Genomic DNA, 23,998 nt, shown 5'->3' on the forward strand with positions numbered 1-23,998 from the left:
TCCTTGCCATCGCGGTGCTCCCGCAATGGTTTCGGCGTGGGGAGTTACAGAATTTTGACCCAGAGAAGACGCGGTAATGGCGACACGTCCAGTTCAGAATAGTGTGTGACTTGGAGTTAATGGTGTCCCCATGACATTGCTGCTCTTGTCTTTCTGTGAAGTGGATGGTCGCAGGGGAAGGAGGTGTTGTCAAAGCAACCTTGGCGAGCTGCTTCAGTATACATCCTTTAGCCACGATCAGATCTTTGAATTGCACAATGCCATAGACAAAACTATGAACAAACAAGAGGGTTTATTCAGCAAAGCTACATTTCCAGGGTAGAGCCTCACACAGTGGGAACACAGATCAGGGAATTGGACGTGGAGAGCAGTGCTCTTGACTTACAGTCAATCAGGAAATTAGGTGCACTGAATTGCATGCCTGATTCTCCATCTGTGCTTCCATCGGACTGGGCTTTAGCCTGCTGGATCTGCCCTAAGGTGTCATCTTCATCGTTAACTTTTTGAAAACACCTTGATAACTGCGATAGAGTCACACACTGACAAATTCAACAGTATTGCAGATTTCTTCAGAAGTGCATAAACATCACTGGGGACAGAAAGGAATGTTGCAGCAAGTTGGAGAATGGTTTTAAATAGGGGCTGGTGTCTGGCAGGGATGTGTCTCGTCACCTCTGTTGTTTGGACTGGTGCTCAACCTGATCATGTAGGATCGAGGAAGTGAGTAGTGGACTCAGATGGAGCAGTCACCGAACAGTTGACGGTCTGGATTTTGCAGATAATTTAGCACAATTGCAGAAACCATCGTGAGCAATTTGCCTGGATCACATGGCAATAAATATAAGGAGATTCTCTGTTGCCTTTTAGAACAACAAATTTTATAACCATTTCATTAATGTTGTATCAAATGTCAGCTTGGTTCAGTTGGGAGCGCACTTGCCTCTGAGTCAGAGGGTTGTGGTTTCATTCCCCACTCCAGCACATCATCTCGACTGACTTGTTACAAATTTTCAGTCTGCCCTAAATATTGTTTCAGAGTGTCACCGATCTCTCCTGTAAGCAAATCTCCACCCTCATGATTAGGAGTTAACTTTTGCTACCCAGTATCTAGACCTGGGGTCTAACAATGAGACCCTTTATAATGTTAAGCAAATATGGTGCTCCTCGTACCCCAGGTCTAGATACTACCTTCTTGACTAAGCCTGCCCTAATATCCCCTTATGTGGGCTCGGCATCAAATTTTAAAAAGAAAGACTTGCATTCTCTCACACCTTTCATGACCACCGGACGTTCCAAAGCGCTTTACAGCCAATGAAGTACTTTTAAAGTGGAGTCACTGTTGTAATATAGGAAACGCAGCAGCCAATCTGCGCACAGCAAGCTCCCACAAACAGCAATGTGATAATGACCAGATAATATCTTTTAGTGATGTTGGTTGAGGGATAAATATTGGCCAGGACACCGGGGAGAACTCCCCTGTTATCAAATAAAATATTTGATGACACTTCGGTGAAGTGCCTTGGATTGTTTTACTATGTTAAAGGCACTATATAAATGCAAGTTGTTGTTGCTACCATTCCTGTGAATGTGGACCCCACGAAACTAGCTACTGAAAAGATCAGGATCTTCGTACATTTCAATCCCAAAGTGTGAATGATTGCAGGGATGTTCTTTTTAATGAACTTCTATTGCCTGAGGCCATCTGGACAGACACTTCATCAATCTGTGATCTGCATCCCATAATGTGGCTATCCTGAGAATCTAACCGCTCTAAAACGTAAAGACACTTTTGAATATAAATTATATCCAGCCTCCAATCCATGATAAAAAGGTTGAAAATCCCACAATGTAACAGTGATGCTTCAGTGCAGTATTGAGGGAATGCTGCACTGTTGGAGGAGCTATCTTTCAGATGAATCGTTAAACCAAGTCTGCCTGTTTATTGGGTATAAACGTTTTCATGGGATATATTTGAAGTAGAGCTGAGAGTTGCCCTGATGTCCTGGGCAACATTCCTCCCTCAACTAACACCACCAAAAATAGATTAACTGGACATTTATCTAATTTGTTCATTGAGAAACCTTGCTTTGCCTACATAACAAGAGTGTCTGCCCTTCAAAAGTACTCCTTTGGTTGGGAAGCATTGTGGGATGTGGTAAGACGCTATATAAATGGTAATGCGCTGTATAAATGCAATTTGTTTCCGTGACACATCATCTGAACCATCTATAAATTGGCCAGAGTGGTGAAGCAATAGAAGAGAAACTGTATGAACTCACTCTTGTAGCAGAGAGCCCTTCCAAATGTGCCGAACTGTTGCTGATCTTCCTGTTTCATGGTGTTGTGCCAACCCTGTTGGATATTGTAGGAGAGGTTGCGCTTGATAAGAACATAAGAAATAGGAGCAGGAGTCGGCCATTCGGCCCTTCGAGGCTGCTCCGCCATTCAGTGAGATCATGGCTGATCATCGACCTCAACTCCATTCACCGGCCCTATCGCCATATCCCTTGATGCCCTTACTAGTCAGAAATTTATCGACTTCTGTTTTGAATATACCCAATAACTGAGCCTCCACAGCCCTCTGGGGTAGAGAATTTTAAAGAATCACCACCCTCTGTGTGAAGAAATTTCTTCTCATCTCAGTCCTGAATGGCCTACCCTTTATCCTGAGGCTGTGGCCCCTGGTTCTAGACTCCCCAGCCAAGGGAAACATTCTCCCAGCAACCACCCTATCAAGCCCTGTAAGAATTTTGTATGCTTCAATGAGATCCCCTCTCATTCTTCTGAATTTAAGAGAATACAGGCCTAGTTTACTCAATCTCTTCTCATACGACAGTCCCGCCATCCCAGGAATCAATCTCGTGAACCTTCGTTGCACGCCCTCTATGGCAAGTATATCCTTCCTTAGGTAAGGAGACCAAAATTGTACACAGTACTCCAGGTGTGGTCTCACCAAGGCCCTATATAATTGGAGTAAGACTTCTTTACTCCTGTACTCAAATCCTCTTGTAATGAAGGCTAGCATACCATTTGCCTTCCTAATGGCTTGCTGCACCTGCACATTCACTTTCAGTGACTCATGTATAAGGACAACCAGGTCCCTTTGAGCATCTGCATTCCCCAATTTTTCACCATTTTGGAAATACTCTGCCTTTCTGTTTTTTCTACCAAAGTGGATAACTTCACATTTATCCACATTATATTCTATCTGCCATGTTCTTGCCCACTCACCGAGCCTGTCGAGATCCCCTTGAAGCCTCTTCACATCCTCTTCACAACTGACACTGCCACCTAGCTTTGTATCAGCAGCAAATTTGGAAATGTTACATTTAGTCCCCTCATCCAAATCATTGATATAGATTGTGAATAGCTGGGGCCCAAGCACCGATCCTTGCGGTACCCCACTAGTCACAGCCTGCCATCCTGAAAAAGATCCGTTTATCCCTACTCTTTGTTTTCTGTCTGTTAACCAATTCTCAATCCATGCTAGTATATTACCGCCAATTCCATCTGCCCTAATCTTGTTCACCAACCTCTTGTGTGGGACCTTATCGAAGGCCTTCTGAAAATCCAAATACACCACATCTACTAGTTCCCCTTTGTCTACTCCACTGGTTACATCCTCAAAGAACTCCAATAGGTTTGTTAAACAGGATTTCCCTTTCATAAATCCATGTTGACTCTGCCCAATCTTACTATTAGTTTCTAAGTGCCCAGTTGTTGCATCCTTTATAATGGATTCCAGCATTTTCCCAACTACTGATGTGAGGCTAACAGGTCTGTAGTTCCCCGTTTTCTCTCTCCCTCCAGTCTTGATGTGCTGACTGTTCTACATGCAGGTTTCTGGAAGGCCAGTTGCCCACCGTCTTGCGCCAGCCCACTTTTAGTCTTTGTCAACTCTAAGAGCGGAGACAATCAGGGAGTCAAGTTCCTCCGAAGGTTCAAGCAGTTGTTGAATCCGGCTCAGGTCTTTGACCTCATGAATGGAGGACCTCATCTTGGGTAAGGAAGATTTTGAAAGTATTTCCAGAGGAATTGACATTGGAACTGTCCTGTAAATGCATGTGTCTGTCCGTGGGACAGTTAATGATTTCCGACAGAATATTTAGTTTGTTATGAAGCTACTTAAAAGCAGGATGTATTTTACTGTTAGCCAGTGTAAACTTGGAGGGCAGAATTTTGCAGAACCCCAGCTTCACTAATTGTGACAGAAAGAACTGTGTGTTTTGAAAGGTTAAAAGCCCTTTTGTGTGTTAAGGTCCATATCCTTCACGATCACCGACTTGTGCAATCGTCAACATGCGGTTGAAAATAGATTTTTTTTTTAATTGTTTAGTTTCTATTTTGATAAGAAGGTCTCAGTAGCCTTCCATTTTTGGTTTTCCCTGCACATACTGAGCTGGTCCAGTTACTGGGACTGCCTGTGATTGTGCACAGAAAGGCTCCCGTCATTTGTGTGGCAATGCGTGTGTCAGACTGGGCTGAAGATTGAGCAGGAAGAGCCCCAGGGGCTTTCTGAAGTGCCTGACATTCTCAGGACAGCATTGAATCTTGGAAACCTTCACTTTACATTGAGCAGGTTTTATTCAAATCTCTCATGCTATAGGACAGTAGAGTTGGTCTTCTGATAAGTTGTTTCTTCCTTTTTTTCAGTTTACGATTATTTCAAAAATTTGACAATTTCCGTATTCTTGTTTGTGGAGGAGATGGAAGCGTTGGATGGGTTTTATCTGAGATTGATAAACTAAATCTACACAAACAGGTGAGGATCTGTCAGGTAAACGAAACCTACATAACAGGTGAATAACGTCAGGTAAGCTAAACCGCCACAAATAGCTCCAGAAACCTCAGGTAAAGTGAATGCTACCAAACAGCATTCAAGCTATTTTTTGGGGATCTTATGAATTGGTCATTTCACATCGATGAATCCTGTCTGGCAGACACCTTTCTTTAATGACTCGCTTTAACATTCCATTGATCCCTAACCTCTGTGACCTGTGTTTAAGCTAGTTACCTATCCAGTGCCATACTTTATCTCTTATTCTGGGACTTCATATTTTAGCCATGAACCACCAATGTGGAAACATGTGAAAATCGAAGTATAGATACATAGATACATAGAAGATAGGAGCAGGAGTAGGCCATTCGGCCCTTCGAGCCTACTCCGCCATTCAATGAGATCATGGCTGATCATCCAAATTCAGTACCCGGTCCCTGCCTTCTTCCCATATCCCTTGATCCCTTTAGCCTTAAGAAATATATCCAACTCTTTCTTGAATATACTTAATGAACTGGCCTCCACCGCCCTCTGTGGCAGAGAATTCCACAGGTTCACCACTCTCTGGGTGAAGAAATTCCTCCTCATTTCAGTCCTAAATGGCTTACCCCTTATCCTTAGACTATGACCCCTGGTTCTGGACTCCCCGGCCATCAGAAACATCCTTCCTGCATCTAGTCTGTCCAGGCCTGACAGAATTTTATAGGTTTCGATGAGATCCCCTCTCGATCTTCTAAACTCCAGTGAGTATAAGCCCAATCGACACAATCTCTCCTCATACGTCATTCCTGCCATCCCAGGTATCAGCCTGGTGAATCTTCGCTGCACTCCTTCCATGGCAAGAATGTCCTTCCTCAGGTAAGGCGACCAAAACTGCACACAATACTCAAGGTGTGGTCTCACCAAGGCCCTGTACAACTGCAGCAAGACATCCTTGTTCTTGTACTCGAACCCTCTTGCTACGAAGGCCAACATACCATTTGCCTTCTTAACCGCCTGCTGCACCTGCATGCTTACCTTCAGCGACTGGTGTACAAGAACACCCAGGTCTCTTTGCACTTCCCCTTCTCCCAATCTATTACCATTCAAATAATCTGCCTTCCTGTTTTTGCCACCAAAGTGGATAACCTCACATTTATCCACATTATAGTGCATTTGCCATGTTTCTGCCCAATCACCCAACCTGTCCAAATCGTGCTGGAGTTTCACGACATCCTCCTCACAGCATACCCTCCCCCCCAGCTTTGTGTCGTCTGCAAATTTGGAGATATTACATCCAATTCCCTCGTCCAGATCATTAATATATATTGTGAACAGCTGGGGTCCTAGGACCGATCCTTGCGGTACCCCACTAGTCACTGCCTGCCACTCGGAAAACGACCCATTTATTCCAACTCTTTGCTTTCTGTCCGCCAACCAGTTCTCTATCCAAGTCAATACCTTGCCCCCAATCCCATGTGCCTTAATTTTGCACGCTAATCTCTTATGCGGGACCTTATCGAAAGCCTTCTGAAAGTCCAAATACACCACATCCACTGGTTCTCCCTTATCTATTTTACCAGTTACATCCTCAAAAAATTCCAGTAGATTAGTCAAGCATGATTTACCTTTTGTAAATCCATGTTGACTTTGTCCGATCCAGTCACTGCTTTCCAAGTGCTCTGCTATTACATCTTTTATAATGGACTCTAGCATTTTCCCACTACCGATGTCAAGCTTACCGGTCTATAATTCCCCGCCTTTTCTCTATCACCTTTTTTGAATAGTGGGGTAACATTAGCTACCCGCCAATCCATGGGTACCGTTCCAGAGTCTATCGAGTTCTGGAAGATGACCAGCAATGCATCTACTATTTCTAGGGCCACTTCCTTAAGTACCCTAGGATGTAGATTATCAGGCCCTGGGGATTTATCGGCCTTCAGTCCCATCAATTTTCCTAACACCATTTCCCTACAAATACTGATTTCTTTCAGTTCCACCCTTTCATCAGACCCTATGTTCCCCGGCATCTCTGGGAGGTTATTTGTGTCCTCCTTTGTGAAGAAAGAACCAAAATATGTATTTAGTTGGTCTGCCATTTCTTTGTTCCCCATTATAAATTCCCCCGATTCTGACTGCAAGGGACCTACGCTTGACTTCACCAATCTTTTTCTCTTCACATATCTATAAAAGCTTTTACAGTCAGTTTTTATGTTCTCTGCAAGCTTACTCTCATATTCTATTTTCCCTTTCTTAATTAATCCCTTTGTCCTCCTTTGTTGAATCCTAAACTGCTCCCAATCCTCAGGATTATTGCTTTTTCTGGCCAATTTATATGCCCTCTCCTTGGACCTTATGCTATCCCTAATTTCCCTTGTTAGCCACGGTTGGTTCACCTTTTTTGTTTTATTTTTATGCCAAACTGGGATGAACAAATTCTGTAGTTCATCCATTCGGTCTTTGAATGTTTGCCATTGCCTATCCACCGTCAACCCTTTGAGTGCCATTCCCCAATCAATCCTACCCAACTCGCTCCTCAGACCATCATAGTTTCCTTTATTTAAATTGAGGACCCTAGTCTCCGAGGCAACTACTTCATTCTCCATCTTAATGAAGAATTCGATCATATTATGATCGCTCCGACCCAAGGGGCCTCTTACAACAAGATTGCTAATTAATCCTTTCTCGTTACATAATACCCAGTCTAAGATGGCCTGATCTCTGGTTGGTTCCTCGACATATTGGTCCAGGAAACCATCCCGTAAACACTCCAGGAATTCCTCCTCCACAGTATTGTTACTCATTTGGTTAGCCCAATCTATATGCAGATTAAAGTCACCCATGATGACTGCTGTGCCCTTATTGCACGCTTCTTTAATTTCTCTTTTAATGCCATCCCCAACCTCCGCCTTACTGTTTGGACGTCTATAAACCACTCCCACTAACGTTTTTTTCCCCTTAGTATTTCTCAATTAATTCTACCCATACAGATTCCACCTCATCAGAGCTAATATCCTTCATTACAATTGTGTTAATCCCTTCTTTAACCAGTAATGCTACCCCACCTCCCTTTCCTTTTTGCCTATCTTTCCTGAATATCGAATACCCCTGGATGTTGAGTTCCCAGTCCTGGCCTTCCTTGAGCCACGTTTCCGTAATCCCAACCAAATCGTATTTGTTTACTTCTATTTGCGCAGCCAATTCATCCACCTTATTACAAATGCTCCTCGCATTAAGACACAAAGCCTTCAGGCTTGTTTGTTTAACGCTCTTAGACCTATTAGAATTATTATTTACTGTGGCCATGTTTGATTTAAACCGTTGATTTCTCTGACTGCCACTTTTGTTTTTCTCCTTCCTATCTTTTGCTTTTATCCTTGTTTCCCTTTCCTCTGTCTCCCTGCTCAGGTTCCCAACCCCCTGCCATTTTAGTTTAAACCCTCCCCCACAGCACTAGCAAACACTCCCCCTAGGACATTGGTTCCAGCCCTGCCCAGGTGCAAACCGTCCGGTTTGAACTGGTCCCACCTCCCCCAGAACCGGTTCCAATGTCCCAGGAACTTGAATCCCTCCCCCTGGCACCATTCCTCTAGCCACGTATTCATCTGAAGTATCCTTCTATTTCTACTCTGACTAGCACGTGGCACTGGTAGCAATTCTGAGATTACTACCTTTGAGGTCCTGTTTTTTAATTTATCTCCTAACTCCCTATACTCCGCTTTTAGGACCTCATCACCTCCAGGGGCGATAAAAGCCAAGTTTGCCGTCGGAGGCGATAATTAGAGCCAGGCGTTAAACTTTGTGCATGGCCGATAATGGCGCCCCAAAAGAGGCAATACTGAATTTTTCCTCCCCGAGAGACATATCTGGAAATCACAGACTAGTAAGTTTAACTTCTGTTGTAGGGGAAGTTTTGGAAATGATCTTGAGAGATCTAATGGGTGAAGACTTGGACAAGGATACCTTGACAAACTGCATTTCTCCTGTTCCTATATTAACAGCGTCACCTAAAGACTCTAGCAGGTTGGTTAAAAGTGACTTCCCTTTCCTGAAACTATGCTGACTGTGCTTTGTCAAGGTATCCTTGTCCAAGTCTTCACCCACTAGATCTCTCAAGATCATTTCCAAAACTTCCCCTACAACAGAAGTTAAACTTACTAGTCTGTGATTTCCAGATATGTCTCTCGGGGAGGAAAAATTCAGTATTGCCTCTTTTGGGGCGCCATTATCGGCCATGCACAAAGTTTAACGCCTGGCTCTAATTATCGCCTCCGACGGCAAACTTGGCTTTTATCGCCCCTGGAGGTGATTGGAGCACTAAACCCGGCGCTTCACACCTGTCTTAAGGCGCAAAGGCCGAGGAGCGAGGCGCTACCTCAGAGCGCTGGCGAAGCAAGGAAGGGCAAATCAAAATGAACCAGCAAAGTGCTGCTCAGTACTCAAAACTCCTTCACACAGCGTTGAATCTCTCCAGAAGTCTCTCTCTCTCTCTCTCTCTCTCTCTCTCAGAATGCGTGGTGCAAAAATGTCACCAACAAAAAAAGGCAGGAAGCGGTCGCCTTTAAATAGCGCTCCCCCAGTCCCTTCCAGACTGCAAAACGCTCCCCTCAACCTGTCGTTGCTAGCGGCAGGTGGTAAGGCAGGGGGCGCCACTCAATATCCGGTCCGGGGCGCTAACGGGACGTTGCGCACTCGACTGACGTCACGATCTGCCGGCGCAGGAGATCGTGGCGGTAGTGTTTAGCGCCACCGCAAAATGTCTAGTTAATTTCGTGAGCGGTGCAAACATCGCCGCGCCCGGGCGCTAGTTGCTTTGTGCCCCATTAGCGCCCTCTTAAGGCGCTAACGGGAGGCGCAAACAACTGAATTTTTCCCCCTTGACCTTTTGTTAAATAGTGTGTTTATATTAGCCACTTCCAATCTCGCTTGAATTTACCAAACTTACAAGAATGTCACTTGAAGCTTCACTAGCTTCAGTCCTCATTTTGTTTAAGATTCAAGGGTGCAAGTTATCTGAGCAGGGCTCTTGACCGATTTTAAGAGCTGTTTATAACCATAATACTCTTTATGATTTGCCTGTTTGCACTGTTAACTTCTCTGCCACCATTATCTGATATTTCATTTGGACATTTTCCCTCTTCTTCCTGGGTAAATGTAGATATGAAGTAATTATTTGTTCCTAGATTCCAGCTTTTCATTATAATTTAAAGTGGACTTAAAAAAATCTCCATCCTTTCTTTACTGTGAAAGTTTTGACAAACCTTCCATGCTATCGACATTCTTACATTCAGTGTTTCACTTGGCTTCTCATTTTGTCTGTGTTTGCTTTTCTTTATAATTTACCTAATCCTGCTGCTTACTGGATTCCACGCACGTTTTTTGCTTCTCTCTAACATTCATCTTTATGGCCCTATTTAATCATCTTGACCTCTTTAGTCCTTTCACCTGTTTTTCTTGATTTGGGTAGAATTAATTTTGATTGCAGCTTCAGCTGCATTTCCTTAAATGCTTATTATCTCTCATAATCCCAAGCGTCCGTGTGTTTTAATTAATCTATTTTAAAGCAATTTTGTGTTTCCTCAAAGTTTGTTCTTTTAAATTGTGTTGTGTTGCTGCACCTTTTGCACATTACGAGTGTTGTAGTTCAGCAATCAACTTCAGAGTGACATTGGTGATTGCTTGAGAGAAAGTTTTCTTGGCTAGTGATGGTATGCTGCGTAGGAAGATCCAAGAAAGCAATGGGAAGAAAATACCTAACCAAGATTGAGTCTGCTAAAGATGAGCTGATAAGTGAAAAGCAAAATACTGCGGATGCTGGAAATCTGAAATAAAAACAGAAAATGCTGGAAATACTCAGCAGGTCAGGCAGCATCTGTGGAGAGAGAAACAGAGTTAACGGTTCAGGTCGATGACCTTTTGTCAAAACTAGATAATTAAAAAAAATGTAAATGCACGCAATTGTCCGATGAATTTGTTTTTAAGCTGCTAATGTCCAGATCATGCTACTTTGCAGTGCCAGCTTGGAGTCTTGCCACTGGGAACAGGAAATGACCTGGCACGGGTCCTTGGCTGGGGAGGCTCATGTGATGATGACACACAGCTTCCTCAGATTCTGGAAAAATTAGAACGAGCCAGCACCAAAATGTTAGACAGGTAAGTTTGTGTGTGATTGGCAATATGGACTTAATGGGCAATGTGATGATAGGTCCTCAATGGGAGAGGTGTTGTTGGAGACCCAAGAGATGATGTGGTGATAGGACCTCAATGAGAGATGTGTTGTTGGAGACCCAAGAGATGATGTGGTGTAGGACCTCAATAGGAGATGTGTTGTTGGAGACCCAAGAGATGATGTGGTGATAGGACCTCAATGGGAGATGTGTTGTTGGAGACCCAAGAGATGATGTGGTGTAGGACCTCAATGAGAGATGTATTGTTGGAGACCCAAGAGATGTGTTGTTGGAGACCCAAGAAATGATGTGATGCAACCTCAATGGGAGAGGTGTTGTTGGAGACCCAAGAGATGATGTGGTGATAGGACCTCAATGGGAGATGTGTTGTTGGAGACCCAAGAGATGTGTTGTTGGAGACCCAAGAAATGATGTGGCGATGGGACCTCAATGGGAGAGGTGTTGTTGGAGACCCAAGAGATGTGTTGTTGGAGACCCAAGAAATTATGTGGTGATGGGACCTTAATGAGAGATGTGTTGTTGGAGACCCAAGAAATGATGTGGTGATGGGACCTCAATGAGAGATGTGTTGTTGGAGACCCAAGAGATGATGTGGTGATGGGACCTCAATGAGAGATGTGTTGTTGGAGACCCGGGAGATGATGTGGTGATAGGACCTCAATGAGAGATGTGTTGTTGGAGACCCAAGAGATTATGTGGTGATAGGACCTCAATGGCCGATGTGTTGTTGGAGACCCAAGAGATGTGTTGTTGGAGACCCAAGAAATGTGTTGTTGGAGACCCAAGAAATGATGTGATGATGGGATCTCAATGGGAGAGGTGTTGTTGGAGACCCAAGAGATGATGTGGGGATAGAACCTCAATGGGAGATGTGTTGTTGGAGACCGAAGAGATGTGTTGTTGGAGACCCAAGAGATTATGTGGTGATAGGACCTCAATGGGCGATGTGTTGGAGACCGAAGAGATGTGTTGTTGGAGACCCAAGAGATGATGTGGTGATAGGACCTCAATGGGAGATGTGTTGTTGGAGACCCAAGAGATGTGTTGTTGGAGACCCAAAAGATGTGTTGTTGGAGACCCAAGAGATGATGTGGTGATGGGACCTCAATGGGAGATGTGTTGTTGGAGACCAAAGAGATGATGTGGTGATGGGACTTCAATGGGAGATGTGTTGGTAGAGACCCAAGAGATGATGTGGTGATGGGACCTCAATGGGAGATGTGTTGGTAGAGACCCAAGAGATGATGTGGTGATGGGACCTCAATGGGAGATGTGTTGTTGGAGACCCAAGAGATGATGTTGTGATGGGACCTCAATGGGAGATGTGTTGGTAGAGACCCAAGAGATGATGTGGTGATGGGACCTCAATGGGAGATGTGTTGTTGGAGACCCAAGAGATGATGTGGTGATGGGACCTCAATGGGAGATGTGTTGTTGGAGACCCAAGAGATGATGTGGTGATGGGACCTCAATGAGAGATGTGTTGTTGGAGACCCAAGAGATGATGTGGTGATGGGACCTCAATGGGAGATGTGTTGTTGGAGACCCAAGAGATGATGTGGTGATGGGACCTCAATGAGAGATGTGTTGTTGGAGACCCAAGAGATGATGTGGTGATGGGACCTCAATGGGAGATGTGTTGGTGGAGACCCAAGAGATGATGTGGTGATGGGACCTCAATGGGAGATGTGTTGGTGGAGACCCAAGAGATGATGTGGTGATGGGACCTCAATGGGAGATGTGTTGGTGGAGACCCAAGAGATGATGTGGTGATGGGACCTCAATGGGAGATGTGTTGGTGGAGACCCAAGAGGTGATGTGGTGATGGGACCTCAATGAGAGATGTGGTGCTGAGGATCTGATAGGAGAAGTAGTGGTGGGAATCAAACAGGATATGTGATGATACACTGGGCTGTTATCTAATGAGCAGAGGGCAGTGTTTGGCTATGCTCATGCTAAATGGTAAGATTTAGAGATGCATAGAGGTGCACTGACACCTATTGCTCACAAAAAAACTAGAATCTAGAAAAAGACGTTAGCGCATAATTGAAACATGCTTTAACAGGGAGAAATGCAAAGACTTTAAGTTACTCTTGGCCTTTGAGCATATGGTTTATGACTTTATTTGAACCTCTAAATTGGATTACCATCTTTAATAACTGACTCATCTTTACTGGCCTGGAAATTGCGGTCGGAGGCTTGCTGCCTGCATACGCCTCTGAACCGCAAGAAAAGTACGCACTTACCTGCTGCCTCTGGAGCTTTGGACTCTTGCGTTCCTGAGCCTGCGTAAAGGCCCACGCATCCCAGGGGCGCATGCGGTTCGCAAGTGTCCCTGGGTTCACGTGGGCCAGGCTAAACAATGACAAAGGGGGATTTATTTACGTACAGAATTCTCATAAGCATAATAAGAATCACCCAAAAAATACAGTTTCACAACACTGAAATAAAAATAAATGATCACAGGTTCAAAATTAATAAAAATAAATGATCACAGGTTCAAAATTAATAAAAATAAATGATCACAGGTTCAAAATTAATTAAAATACCATTTAATTAAACATTTAAAATAAAAATGTAATTTTTTGAAAAATAAGTTTAAATATTTTTAACCGGGACAAAATTGACCTAAACTAATTTTAAATGTAAGTGAATGTTTAAATCATTTAAAAAAATGTATTTTAACATTTATTTAAACCCTTACGCTGGTAAAAGGCCTTACACCTGCTTTTACCAGGCGTAAGGGCTTGATGGGTATTCGTTGGACATATTAGACCAACCCTGTGCCAGCGACAGTCAATTTCCAATATGTGGAAACCCGGACTTACAACATGTACTCTTTGTGCAAAGTTTGAAAAATTGGATGGAATCAGAATTGAGCATTTGTCTGTAGTGCAGTAATAGTTAAAAATCAAAAGTAATAAACTCCTTGTAACTAGAGCTGGCGTCACAAGTCAAATATGAACATTTGAGCAGGACATTGAACAAGACGTAACTGAGATAAGAGGTGCTGATCGTTGCAGTGAATATGTAATGCTAAGGTTACCAAGTAATGAGGCAATGAGTAAATTTTGGATAAACTTTACAATTTAGTGCTCCTAATGCCTTGGGTGGCAAGAGTGCATCTTGGGAATTTGGGCCCAGAGGGCAGAATAGTTTATTTCATGAATAGGAAGCAGTTATTTTATTGATTAATTTAAGATGATGTTCAGAACTTGTCAGGTGCAATCCTCTGTACGATATGACAACCATCCAGCTTCAAATCAGATCCAGCGAGTTCTTCCTGTCACTTTTAACAATCCATTAGAAAGAAAAAAAACAAAGACTTCAATTTTTATCGCACTTTTCACAACCTCAGGACCTCCCAAAGCACTTTACAACCAATGAAGCACTTTTGAAGTGTAGTCACTGTTGTAATGTAGGAAATGCGGCAGCCAATTTGCCCTCAGCAAGATCTCACAAACAGCAATGAGATAATGAGCAGATAATCTATTTTAAATTGATGTCCCCCCTCATCACTAACTCCCAAACCAGAGGAAATGGTCTTTCCCTATTCACTCTATCAAACCCCTTCCTATCTTTAAAACCTCTACTAAATTCTAATTGCCTGCAGGCTTTCTTCTCGGGGGTGATGTCAGGAAGCATTTCTTCACACAAAGGGTAGTGGAAATCTGGAAAACCCTTTCCTAAAAAGCTGTTGTGGCTGGGGATCAATGGAAATTTCAAAGCTGAGATTGATAGATTTTTGTTTGGCAAGTGTGTTAAGGGACACGGAACTAAGGTGGGTAAAGAAAGAAAGACTTGCATTTATATAGCGCCTCTCACAACCTCAGGATGTCCCAAAGCGCTTTACAGCCAATTAAGTACTTTAAAAAAAAATGTAGTCACTTCAAAAGGTAGGAAATGCAGCAGCCGATTTGCGCACAGCAAGCTCCCACTAACAGCAGTGTGATGATGACCAGATAATCTGTTTTAGTGATGTTGGTTGAGGGATAAATATTGGCCCAGGACACCGGGGAGAACTCCCCTGTTCTCAGTAGATGGAGTTAAGATCCAGATCAGCCATGATCTCACTGAATGGCGAAACAGGCTCGATGGGCTGAATGGCCTCCTCCTGTTCCTATGTTCCTCTCATGCACTCTGGCAGCAGGTGAGCAGAGACTGAGGAGTATAGCAGCTCTTGTAGGGTTGCTGTTGCTGAAGGCTCTCAGATTGTTTAAGCTGGTCATTGAGGACATTTAAAAAATCTATGAATAAATGGAAAAACAGAACTTGTTTTTTATTTTATTTTGATGCAGAAATAGTTCACAAATCCTGGCGTGGTTAATGTGTTTATGTGTAAAATCATCAGTAAAAACCATTACAGTCTCAGTGTCGTTAGCAGCAGAACCACCTGGAACCGGATATTTGCATCGTCAGAACTGACGTTCAGGAGCAGCAAATGTTCTAAAGCTGTGACAATTCCTCACACCTTATAACCAGGTCAAGCAGAGCAGTTCTTTAGAGAGTTCTGATTAGATTCACACATAAGCATCTGTTAATTGGCAAATGTAGACTGTACTTTGATGCTGTTTCACTAATTCAGACATTACAATATACTCTCTTGAATATGGAACCATTAAAGTAAAGAATAAAGAAAGAAAGACTTGCATTGATGTAGTGCCTTTCACAACCTCAGGACATCCCAAAGCGCTTTACAGCCAATGAAGCACTTTTGAAGTGTAGTCACTGTTGTAATGTAGGAAACACGGCAGCATATATGTGTACAGCAAGATCCCAATGCAGGTCTGTATCAAGTTGCAGTACATGACCGATATGTTAATGTTAGTGCAGTGTCCTGGTGCTTATACACTCTAGCATAATGATGCAGGGTGGAGTTTGTGCTCACGATTGCCCATGGGACTAACTTCCAGTTTTGATTGTGTTGTCAGAAACATAGAAGATAGGAGCAGGAGTAGGCCATTTGGCCCCTCGTGCCTGCTCCGCCATTCAATGCGATCATGGCTGATCATCCAAATTCAGTACCCGGTCCCTGCTTTCTCCTCATACCCCTTGATCCCTTTAGCCTTAAGAAATATATCCAACTCCTTCTTGAATATATTTAATGAATTGGCCTCTACTGCCTTCTGTGGTAGAGAATTCCACAGGTTCACCACTCTCTGGGTGAAGAAATTCCTCCTCATTTCTGTCCTAAATGGCCTACCCCTTATCCTTAGACTGTGACCCTTGGTTCTGGACTCCCGACCATCGGGAACATCCTTCCTGCATCTAGCCTGTCCAGTCCTGTCAGAATTTTATAAGTTTCAATGAGATCCCCTCTCATTCTTCTAAACTCCAGCGAGTACAAGCCCAATCGACCCAATCTCTCCTCATACGTCATTCCTGCCATCCCAGGTATCAGCCTGGTGAATCTTCGCTGAACTCCTTCCATGGCAAGAACATCCTTCCTCAGATAAGGCGATCAAAACTGCACACAATACTCAAGGTGTGGTCTCACCAAGGCCCTGTACAACTGCGGCAAGACATCCTTGTTCCTGTACTCAAACGCTCTCGCTACGAAGGCCAACATACCATTTGCCTTCTTAACCGCCTGCTGCACCTGCATGCTTACCTTCAACGACTGGTGCACAAGGACGCCCAGGTCTCGTTGCACTTCCCCTTCTCCCAATCTATTGCCATTCAGATAATAATCTGCCTTCCTGTTTTTGCCACCAAAGTGGATAACTTCACATTTATCCACGTTATATTGCATCTGCCATGCTTCTGCCCAATCACCCAACCTGTCCAAATCATCCTGGAGTTTCTCGGCATCCTCCTCACAGCACACACGCCCACCCAGCTTTGTGTCGTCTGCAAATTTGGAGATATTACATCTAGTTCCCTTGTCTAGATCATTAATATATATTGTGAATAGCTGGGGTCCAAGGACCGATCCCTGCGGTACCCCACTAGTCACTGCCTGCCACTTGGAAAAAGACCCATTTATTCCAACTCTTTGCTTTCTGTCTGCCAACCAGTTCTCTATCCAAGTCAATACCTTGCTCCCAATCCCATGTGCCCTAATTTTACACGCTAATCTCTTATGCGGGACCTTATCGAAAGCCTTCTGAAAGTCCAAATACACCACATCCACCGGTTCTCCCTTATCTATTTTACCAGTTACATCCTCAAAAAATTCCAGTAGCTTAGTCAAGCACGATTTACCTTTTGTAAATCTATGTTGACTTTGTCTGATCCTGTCACTGTTTTCCAAGTGCTCTGCTATTACATCTTTTATAATGGACTCTAGCATTTTCCCCACTACCGATGTCAGAAGGGATAACAAAGGAAAGTGGACTCTTCAGCCTTGAAGGAGGCATATGAGAGGAGACCTTATAGACACAGATTAGATACTACGGGGAATAGAGCAATTTAAGTTAAACAGTGACAAGGGGAGGGAGACAAACTGGGAAAAAGTAGGTTTGGGACTGTTGTCAGGAATCCCTTCTTTATGCAGAGTGATCAATACCTGGAGCAGGCTCTGGGTAGGGAAGAGGGGCAAGAACTCGAGTTATTTAAGAGTTGGATGCTGTGATTGGGGGGGGGATTATAGGTTTCTATGGAACAATAAGCTAGATGGGCCGAATGGCCTTCCTTATCTGGACTAACCTTTGTGAGCCGTGGCTGGATTAATTTCCCCCTTTCCTTCTATTTGTTTCTCTGTGCCACGTATCAACTCCAGCCATAGAGTGAGAAGGCTTCCAGCTCTCTGTGATATGCCGCTTTTTAATTGATTACTAGAAGATGTGTCCAAGCAACTTTGAATGAGAAATTGTATCTTACTGTCCCAAAGCACAGGACCTTGGAAGTCCAGCACATTGAGGCAATGCACTGTTACCTCACCTTTACCTCTGTCCTTCCTGTCAGTGAAGAACCAAGGCTAAGATTTGACAAAGACCAAACATGACTTCAGAGCAGGGAGCTCTGCTTTTATATATGATGGGCAGCAATGGAAGTAGCAATTGCGTAGTGGCCATTTAAAATTATAGGTGCCACGCTAAAATATGATGGTCAGTCGCAAAGTATGGAGTAAATTAAAATGAATAGAAGTTGGAAAGATGAATGTATTCTATCTCTGTTACTTATCAAAAAACTGCATTCCCTACAAAAATAATAATTAAAATCTAAAATCCATTTAGTCTTTGATAAATTAATATGGAAAGTTTGCTAAATCATTTAAAGCTGACAAATGGATTCACTGTAAAACCCCAAGAGCTCCCTTTCATGCCAAGAGCTGATCAACAGCATTGTGGCATTGATTTCCACATGCTATTTTGCACAAAATGTCATTCTAAATCAATTTACCAATGAGTTGGATGGAAAGTGCTTCATTCTTTTTAATTAAAAGTCTGCATCAGTTTGCAGGAGTACAGTCATGACCAAGGCAAGATCTCATTGTATTGATGTAAATGGTCTCACTGTAATGAATCACCTGCAACGGCTTCTCTTCCCGCTCCCGCATCGTTACCTCTGGTGTCCCCCAAGGATCTATCCTTGGCCCCTCCTATTTCTCATCTACATGTTGCCCCTTGGCGACATCATCCGAAAACACAGTGCCAGTTTCCACATGTACACTGACAATACCCAGCTCTACCTCACTACCACTTCTCTCGACCCCTCCACGGTCTCTAAATTGTCAGACTGCTGGTCCAACATCCAGTTCTGGATGAGCAGAAATTTTCTCCAATTAAATATTGGGAAGACCGAAGCCATTGTTTTCGGTCCTCGCCACAAACTCCATTCCCTAGCCGCTGACTCCATCCCTCTCCCTAACATCTGTCTGAGGCTGAACCACACTGTTTGCAACCTTGGTGTCATATTTGACCCTGAAATGAGCTTCTGACCACATATCCGCAGCATAACTGAGACCGTCTATTTCCACCTCCGTAACATCGCCCGTCTCTGCCCCTACCTCAGCTCATCCGCCACTGAAACCCTCATCCATGCCTTTGTTACCTCTAGACTTGACTATTCCAACGCACTCCAGGCTGGCCTCCCACCTTCTACCCTACATAAACTTGAGGTGATCCAAAACTCGGCTGCCCGTGTCCTAACTCGCACCAAGTCCCGTTCACCCATCACCCCTGTGCTCGCTGACCTACATTGGCTCCCGGTTAAGCAACACCTCAATTTCAAAATTCTCATCCTTGTTTTGAAATCCCTCCATGGCCTTGCCCCTCCCTATCTCTGTAATCTCCTCCAGCCCCACAACCCCCCGAGATCTCTGCGCTCCTCTAATTCTGCCCTCTTGATCATCCCCGATTATAATCGCTCAACCTTTGGCGGCCGTGCCTTCTGTTGCCTAGGCCCTAAGCTCTGGAATTCCTTGCCTAAACCTCTCCGCCTCTCTACCTCTCTCTCCTCCTTTAAGACGCTCCTTTTGGTCACCTGCCCTAATTTCTCCTTATGTGGCTCGGTGTCAAATTTTGTTTGATTACGCTCCTGTGAAGCGCCTTGGGATGTTTTACTATGTTAAAGGCGCTATATAAATACAAGTTGTTGTTGTTGTTGATAGACATAGTCACTTGGTTGAATCACGGCGATACACATATGTGCAATGAACTTCTGGGTAGGGTTTTAAGAGCAGGACCCTCATTTGATTTAAGGAAGAGCCAGATAGTTTTGTCTGTATGGGGGGAAGTGAAATTGTAAACCAGTTTATAAAGAATGGGATTATAGTTTCTCTGACTGCACAGGGGAAATCTTCCCACTCAGCTCTCTGGATGGATGAGCATCCCTTATCATTGATCTTGTGGAGAGGAATCAGTGGGGCTTGTTAGCAAGGGAATAAATGAGTTGGGGGTGCGGAGCGGAGGTGCTCAATTATGAGTTTAGGTATGTTGCCTGGAAATTGAAAAATAAGTTATTACTAGAAGAAATAATAAGATTGTGAGTTCTTGAGTAGAAAATAAAGAACTTGCATTTGTATAATAGAAAGAAAGGCTTGCATTTATATAGCACCTTTCACAACCTCAGGATGTCTCAAAGTGCTTTACGGCCAATGAAGTACTTTTGAAGTGTAGTCACTGTTGTAATGTAGGAAATGCAGCAGCCAATTTGCACACAGCAAGCTCCCACAAACAGCAATGTGATAATGACCAGATAATCTGTTTTAGTGATCTTGGTTGAGAGATAAATATTAGCCAGGACACCGGGGAGAATTCCTCTGCTCTACTTCGAATAATGCCATGGGATCTTTAACGTCCACCTGAGAGGGCAGACGGGGCCTCGATTTAATGTCTCATCTGAAAGACGGCACCTCTGACAGTGCAGCATTCCCTCAGTACTGCACTGGAGTGTCAGCCTGGATTAATGCTCAAGTCTCTAGAGTCGCTAGGGACATGAACCCACAACCTTCTGAATAAGAAACAACAGTGCTACCAGTGAACCAGGCTCTCATTTGTAGAATTACAGGTATAAATGACTAGTAGGGGCAGGCTAAATTGTTTTATAATAACCTGGGGTAAACGTGGTCGTACAAGAGATGGATTCCATTTCTTGTTTGAACAGGAAGGCTAGCTACCAATTACATAGAATTGTATAGAATGTACAGCACAGGAACAGTCCATTCGACCCAACTGGTCCGTGCCAGTGTTTGTGCTGCACACGAGCCTCCTCTTGCCTCACTTCATCTCACCCTATCATTATATCCTCCTATTCCTTTCTCCCTCATGTACTTATCGAGCTTCCCCTTAAATGCATCGATGCTCTTCGCCTCAACCACTCCCTGTGGTAGCGAGTTCCACATTCTCATCACTCTCTGGGCAAAGAAGTTCTCCTGAATTCCCTATTGGATTTATTGACGACTATCTTATATTGATGGCCCCTAGTTCTGGTCTCCCCCACAAGTGGAAACATCTTCTCTACGTCTACCCTATCGAACCCCTTCATCATTTTAAAGACCTCGATCAGGTCACCTCTCAGCCTGCTCTTTTCTAGAGAAAAGAGCCCCAGCCTGTTCAGTCTTTGTCAATGTAGAGGATGTTTAAATATGATTAGGAGGGTGAACGATGACACAGACTGGTTGGCCGAGTGGCCTTTTTCCATGTTGCAACTTCTATGTATTTCTATATGGCGTAGTGCTCCTATATCATTATAAAAAACAGCCAATCATCAGACTCATTGTGAGCAATATCACGGGAGATCACAGCTACAAGCTAATAGTCTGACTTTACAATGGTTAATATATGTTGCACAGAATTTTTAAGATGCTAAGTCAAGTGTAATTTGTTTACAGTGTTCCCTTACAAGTAAAGATCACAGCATAACATATTGCAGTACTTTATGTTCAACCAGCTGATGGTTTGTATATTCTTGTGCCTCCAATGTTATATTTGTGAACCAGACTACCTTTGGTCAGCAGATGGTAACTAAATAAGAGCTGCCTTTGTTTTTGTACAGATGGAGCATTATGACGTATGAAATAAAAATACCACCGAAACATGCCCTGGCAGTGACCCCAGAGGAGGATGCTGAGGAGTCCCAAGTGAGTATTTAGCATTGCGAAGTGCACACAGGCTTTGAGTTACAGAACATCATTTTGCTCTCAGCCATTAATAGAATGCAAAAGGATAAATCTGTGAGGTTGGACTCCCGTCCTCGAGCCTTGCTTCATGGGAGCGCAGGCCAGAAAATCGGCCACACGCTCCATTTCAATTCATTGTTGGAAAATCGGGAGCACTGCGAATCAGACATGCTGACCTGCAATGGGAGTGAAGCCTAGGAAAATTTAGCCTATGGCTGTTAAAAATAGTGGTTTGAAGTTTGTATGAATAATATTTAGAAATATCAGATGCAACGGAAGCCAGAAGTGTTTTCTGTTGAACAATAATAATGTTGGCTACGTTTGGTGTGCGGTTGCTATTACTGATATTTTGGAAACACTGTGGAGATTGGTGATTGTGCTGTATGATGTGCAAATATTAATCTGGCAGGCTGTCCTGCAATAATTGCCTCTGGATAAACATTGCCAATAAATGTAGGAACCCAGCAAAACACTGAAGCAATGTCTGATCGTGAATTTCACACGATCGTATACATTTTCTAGTGATCTATATATATTAAAACCAACGTCCTCCCACTTTCGCTCCCCTTGATGAGCTCATGGTAGCTGCATGAGCCGGGAAGGTTATTCCTGGAGGGACAGGAAGGCTCACTTGACCTACTCATAGGCCTCTGGCAATATTGTTGTAACCAACTACCGGAAACTATATTGACTCATCTGGTCTTTCTTTCCTCCCCTTCCCATTGCTGCCTCCCCCAGTGACCCAGATGAGGTGGTCTTAATGTGTGCAGAGGTTAGATTACAAGTAGGCTATAATATATTCATGACTAAAGCAAAATACTGCGGATGCTGGAAATCTGAAATCAAAACAGAAAATGTTGGAAAACTCTCAGGGATCAGGCAGTATCTGTGGAGAGAGAAACAGAGTAAACATTTCAGGTCAATGACCTTTCATCAGAACTGGAGGATGTTCGGGATTGAACAGTTTTTAAGCAAGTGCTGGGGCAGGGAGAGGGGGAAGGGGAGGAAAGAACAAAAGGAAAGATCTGTGATAGGGTGGAAGGCAGGAGAGATTAAATGACAAAAGGGATGATGGTGCAAGGCAAAAGGGGTGGTAATGGGACAATCACAGAAACCGAAGATGGGTTCCGAGGCGGTGTAAATAATAGCCGCAGAATAACAGAGAGGGAAGGAAGCATGGAAAATCTGGCAAAGAGGTTAAGGCTCCCGTGGCCCGGAAATGTGGCCGAGAAAGGCAGGTAGACCCCAGGGGTGCGGACCACCCCACAGGCCATGTACCAATAGGGGATCGCCACCCCAAGCACCAGCCCACACCTCCTCCACTCCCAGTGGCCCTGGTGCAGCCACCCTCCATAACCAGCACCATGCTGTCGGAAATCTTCTGTTTTTATTTTATATTCATGACTAATTGTGTAAAGAAAAAACACAGCCTTGTTTCTAGCGAGTTTACAGGTAATTCCTGAGGACGGTGGATGAGAGAGACAGTGCAATCAGAATACTGTGGGTGGGGGTTTACATAGGAGATATTAGCTGCATTAGCTATGTTTATATTCAGTGATTATGCGGTGTAATCAGTGATAAATGCCACGAGCTGTCCTAGATATTTGGGCAATCCATTGCACCTGGGATGTCTAACCACCTCCTCTCAGTTTCAGATATCATCCTATGAGGATTCAGTTGCTGCTCACCTCACCAAGATCCTCAACTCCGACCAGCACTCTGTCGTCATATCTTCAGCCAAGTGAGTCACTTGATGCCTGTAATATCTGTGTAAGACTGTTAGTCGGCTTCCTGACTTTATACATAACTGTAGGGGAAAAAAAAATCAAAAATAATCTGCATAATTGGATATATTATCTGATCTGAAGGCAATATTCCTCCATGGTACAACACTTTTGCCATGTGAGGCTTCCGTGTTTGAATCAGATGAGAATGGGACAGTCCCATTCAGCTTTAGATGTTGTTTTTCCGCACTCCCTGGAGCTCTTTTGGGTTCTTTTATCAACTTGCATCCGTGGATGGCAACAGTGCGAGGTTCACGTGTTCAATTTGGTCGATGGCTGTGGGTTGAGTGAGGTGGCTGCCAACATGGCAGGTCCCTAATTTCTACCATGCCACCAGGATCAAGTTAGGCCTGTGTACAAGAAGGGAGGAAAAGCAGGGTTAATTCCTTCAGGTCAACCACCTCCTAGCAGAGCACAGGAACAGGAGTAGGCCATTCAGCCCCTCGAGCCTGTGCCTCCATTCAATTACTAGTAATCCCGAGGCCTGGACTAATGATCCGGAGACATGAATTCAAATCCCACCACGGCAGCTGGGGAATTTAAATTCAGTTAACTAAATAAATCTGGAATAAAAAGCTAGGATCAGTAACAGTGACCGTAAAGCTACCAGGTTATCGTTAAAAACCCATCTGATTCACTAATGGAAATCTGCAATCCTTACCCGATCTGGCCCATATGTGACTCCAGACCCACAGTAAAGTCCGTG

At 43.8% G+C, this 23,998-nt stretch overlaps 1 protein-coding gene across 4 annotated transcripts in view; it reads left to right on the plus strand.

The window, feature by feature from the left end:
* The window catches only part of dgkh (diacylglycerol kinase, eta), a 532,784-nt gene that overhangs the window by 398,649 nt on the left and 110,137 nt on the right, over positions 1 to 23,998 (plus strand). For all 4 annotated transcript variants that reach the window (XM_086006091.1, XM_086006092.1, XM_086006093.1 and 1 more), the window contains 5 exons: positions 3,840 to 4,002; positions 4,654 to 4,762; positions 10,770 to 10,909; positions 21,385 to 21,469; positions 23,158 to 23,249. In XM_086006091.1, coding sequence (XP_085862217.1) covers positions 3,840 to 4,002; positions 4,654 to 4,762; positions 10,770 to 10,909; positions 21,385 to 21,469; positions 23,158 to 23,249 — 589 coding nt within the window. The remainder of the gene's footprint in view (positions 1 to 3,839; positions 4,003 to 4,653; positions 4,763 to 10,769; positions 10,910 to 21,384; positions 21,470 to 23,157; positions 23,250 to 23,998) is intronic.

The sequence above is a fragment of the Somniosus microcephalus genome, chromosome 14 (assembly GCF_052327205.1).
Source record: "Somniosus microcephalus isolate GS21.2 chromosome 14, FLI_Smic_1.0, whole genome shotgun sequence".
NCBI classification, from domain to species: Eukaryota; Metazoa; Chordata; class Chondrichthyes; order Squaliformes; family Somniosidae; genus Somniosus; species Somniosus microcephalus.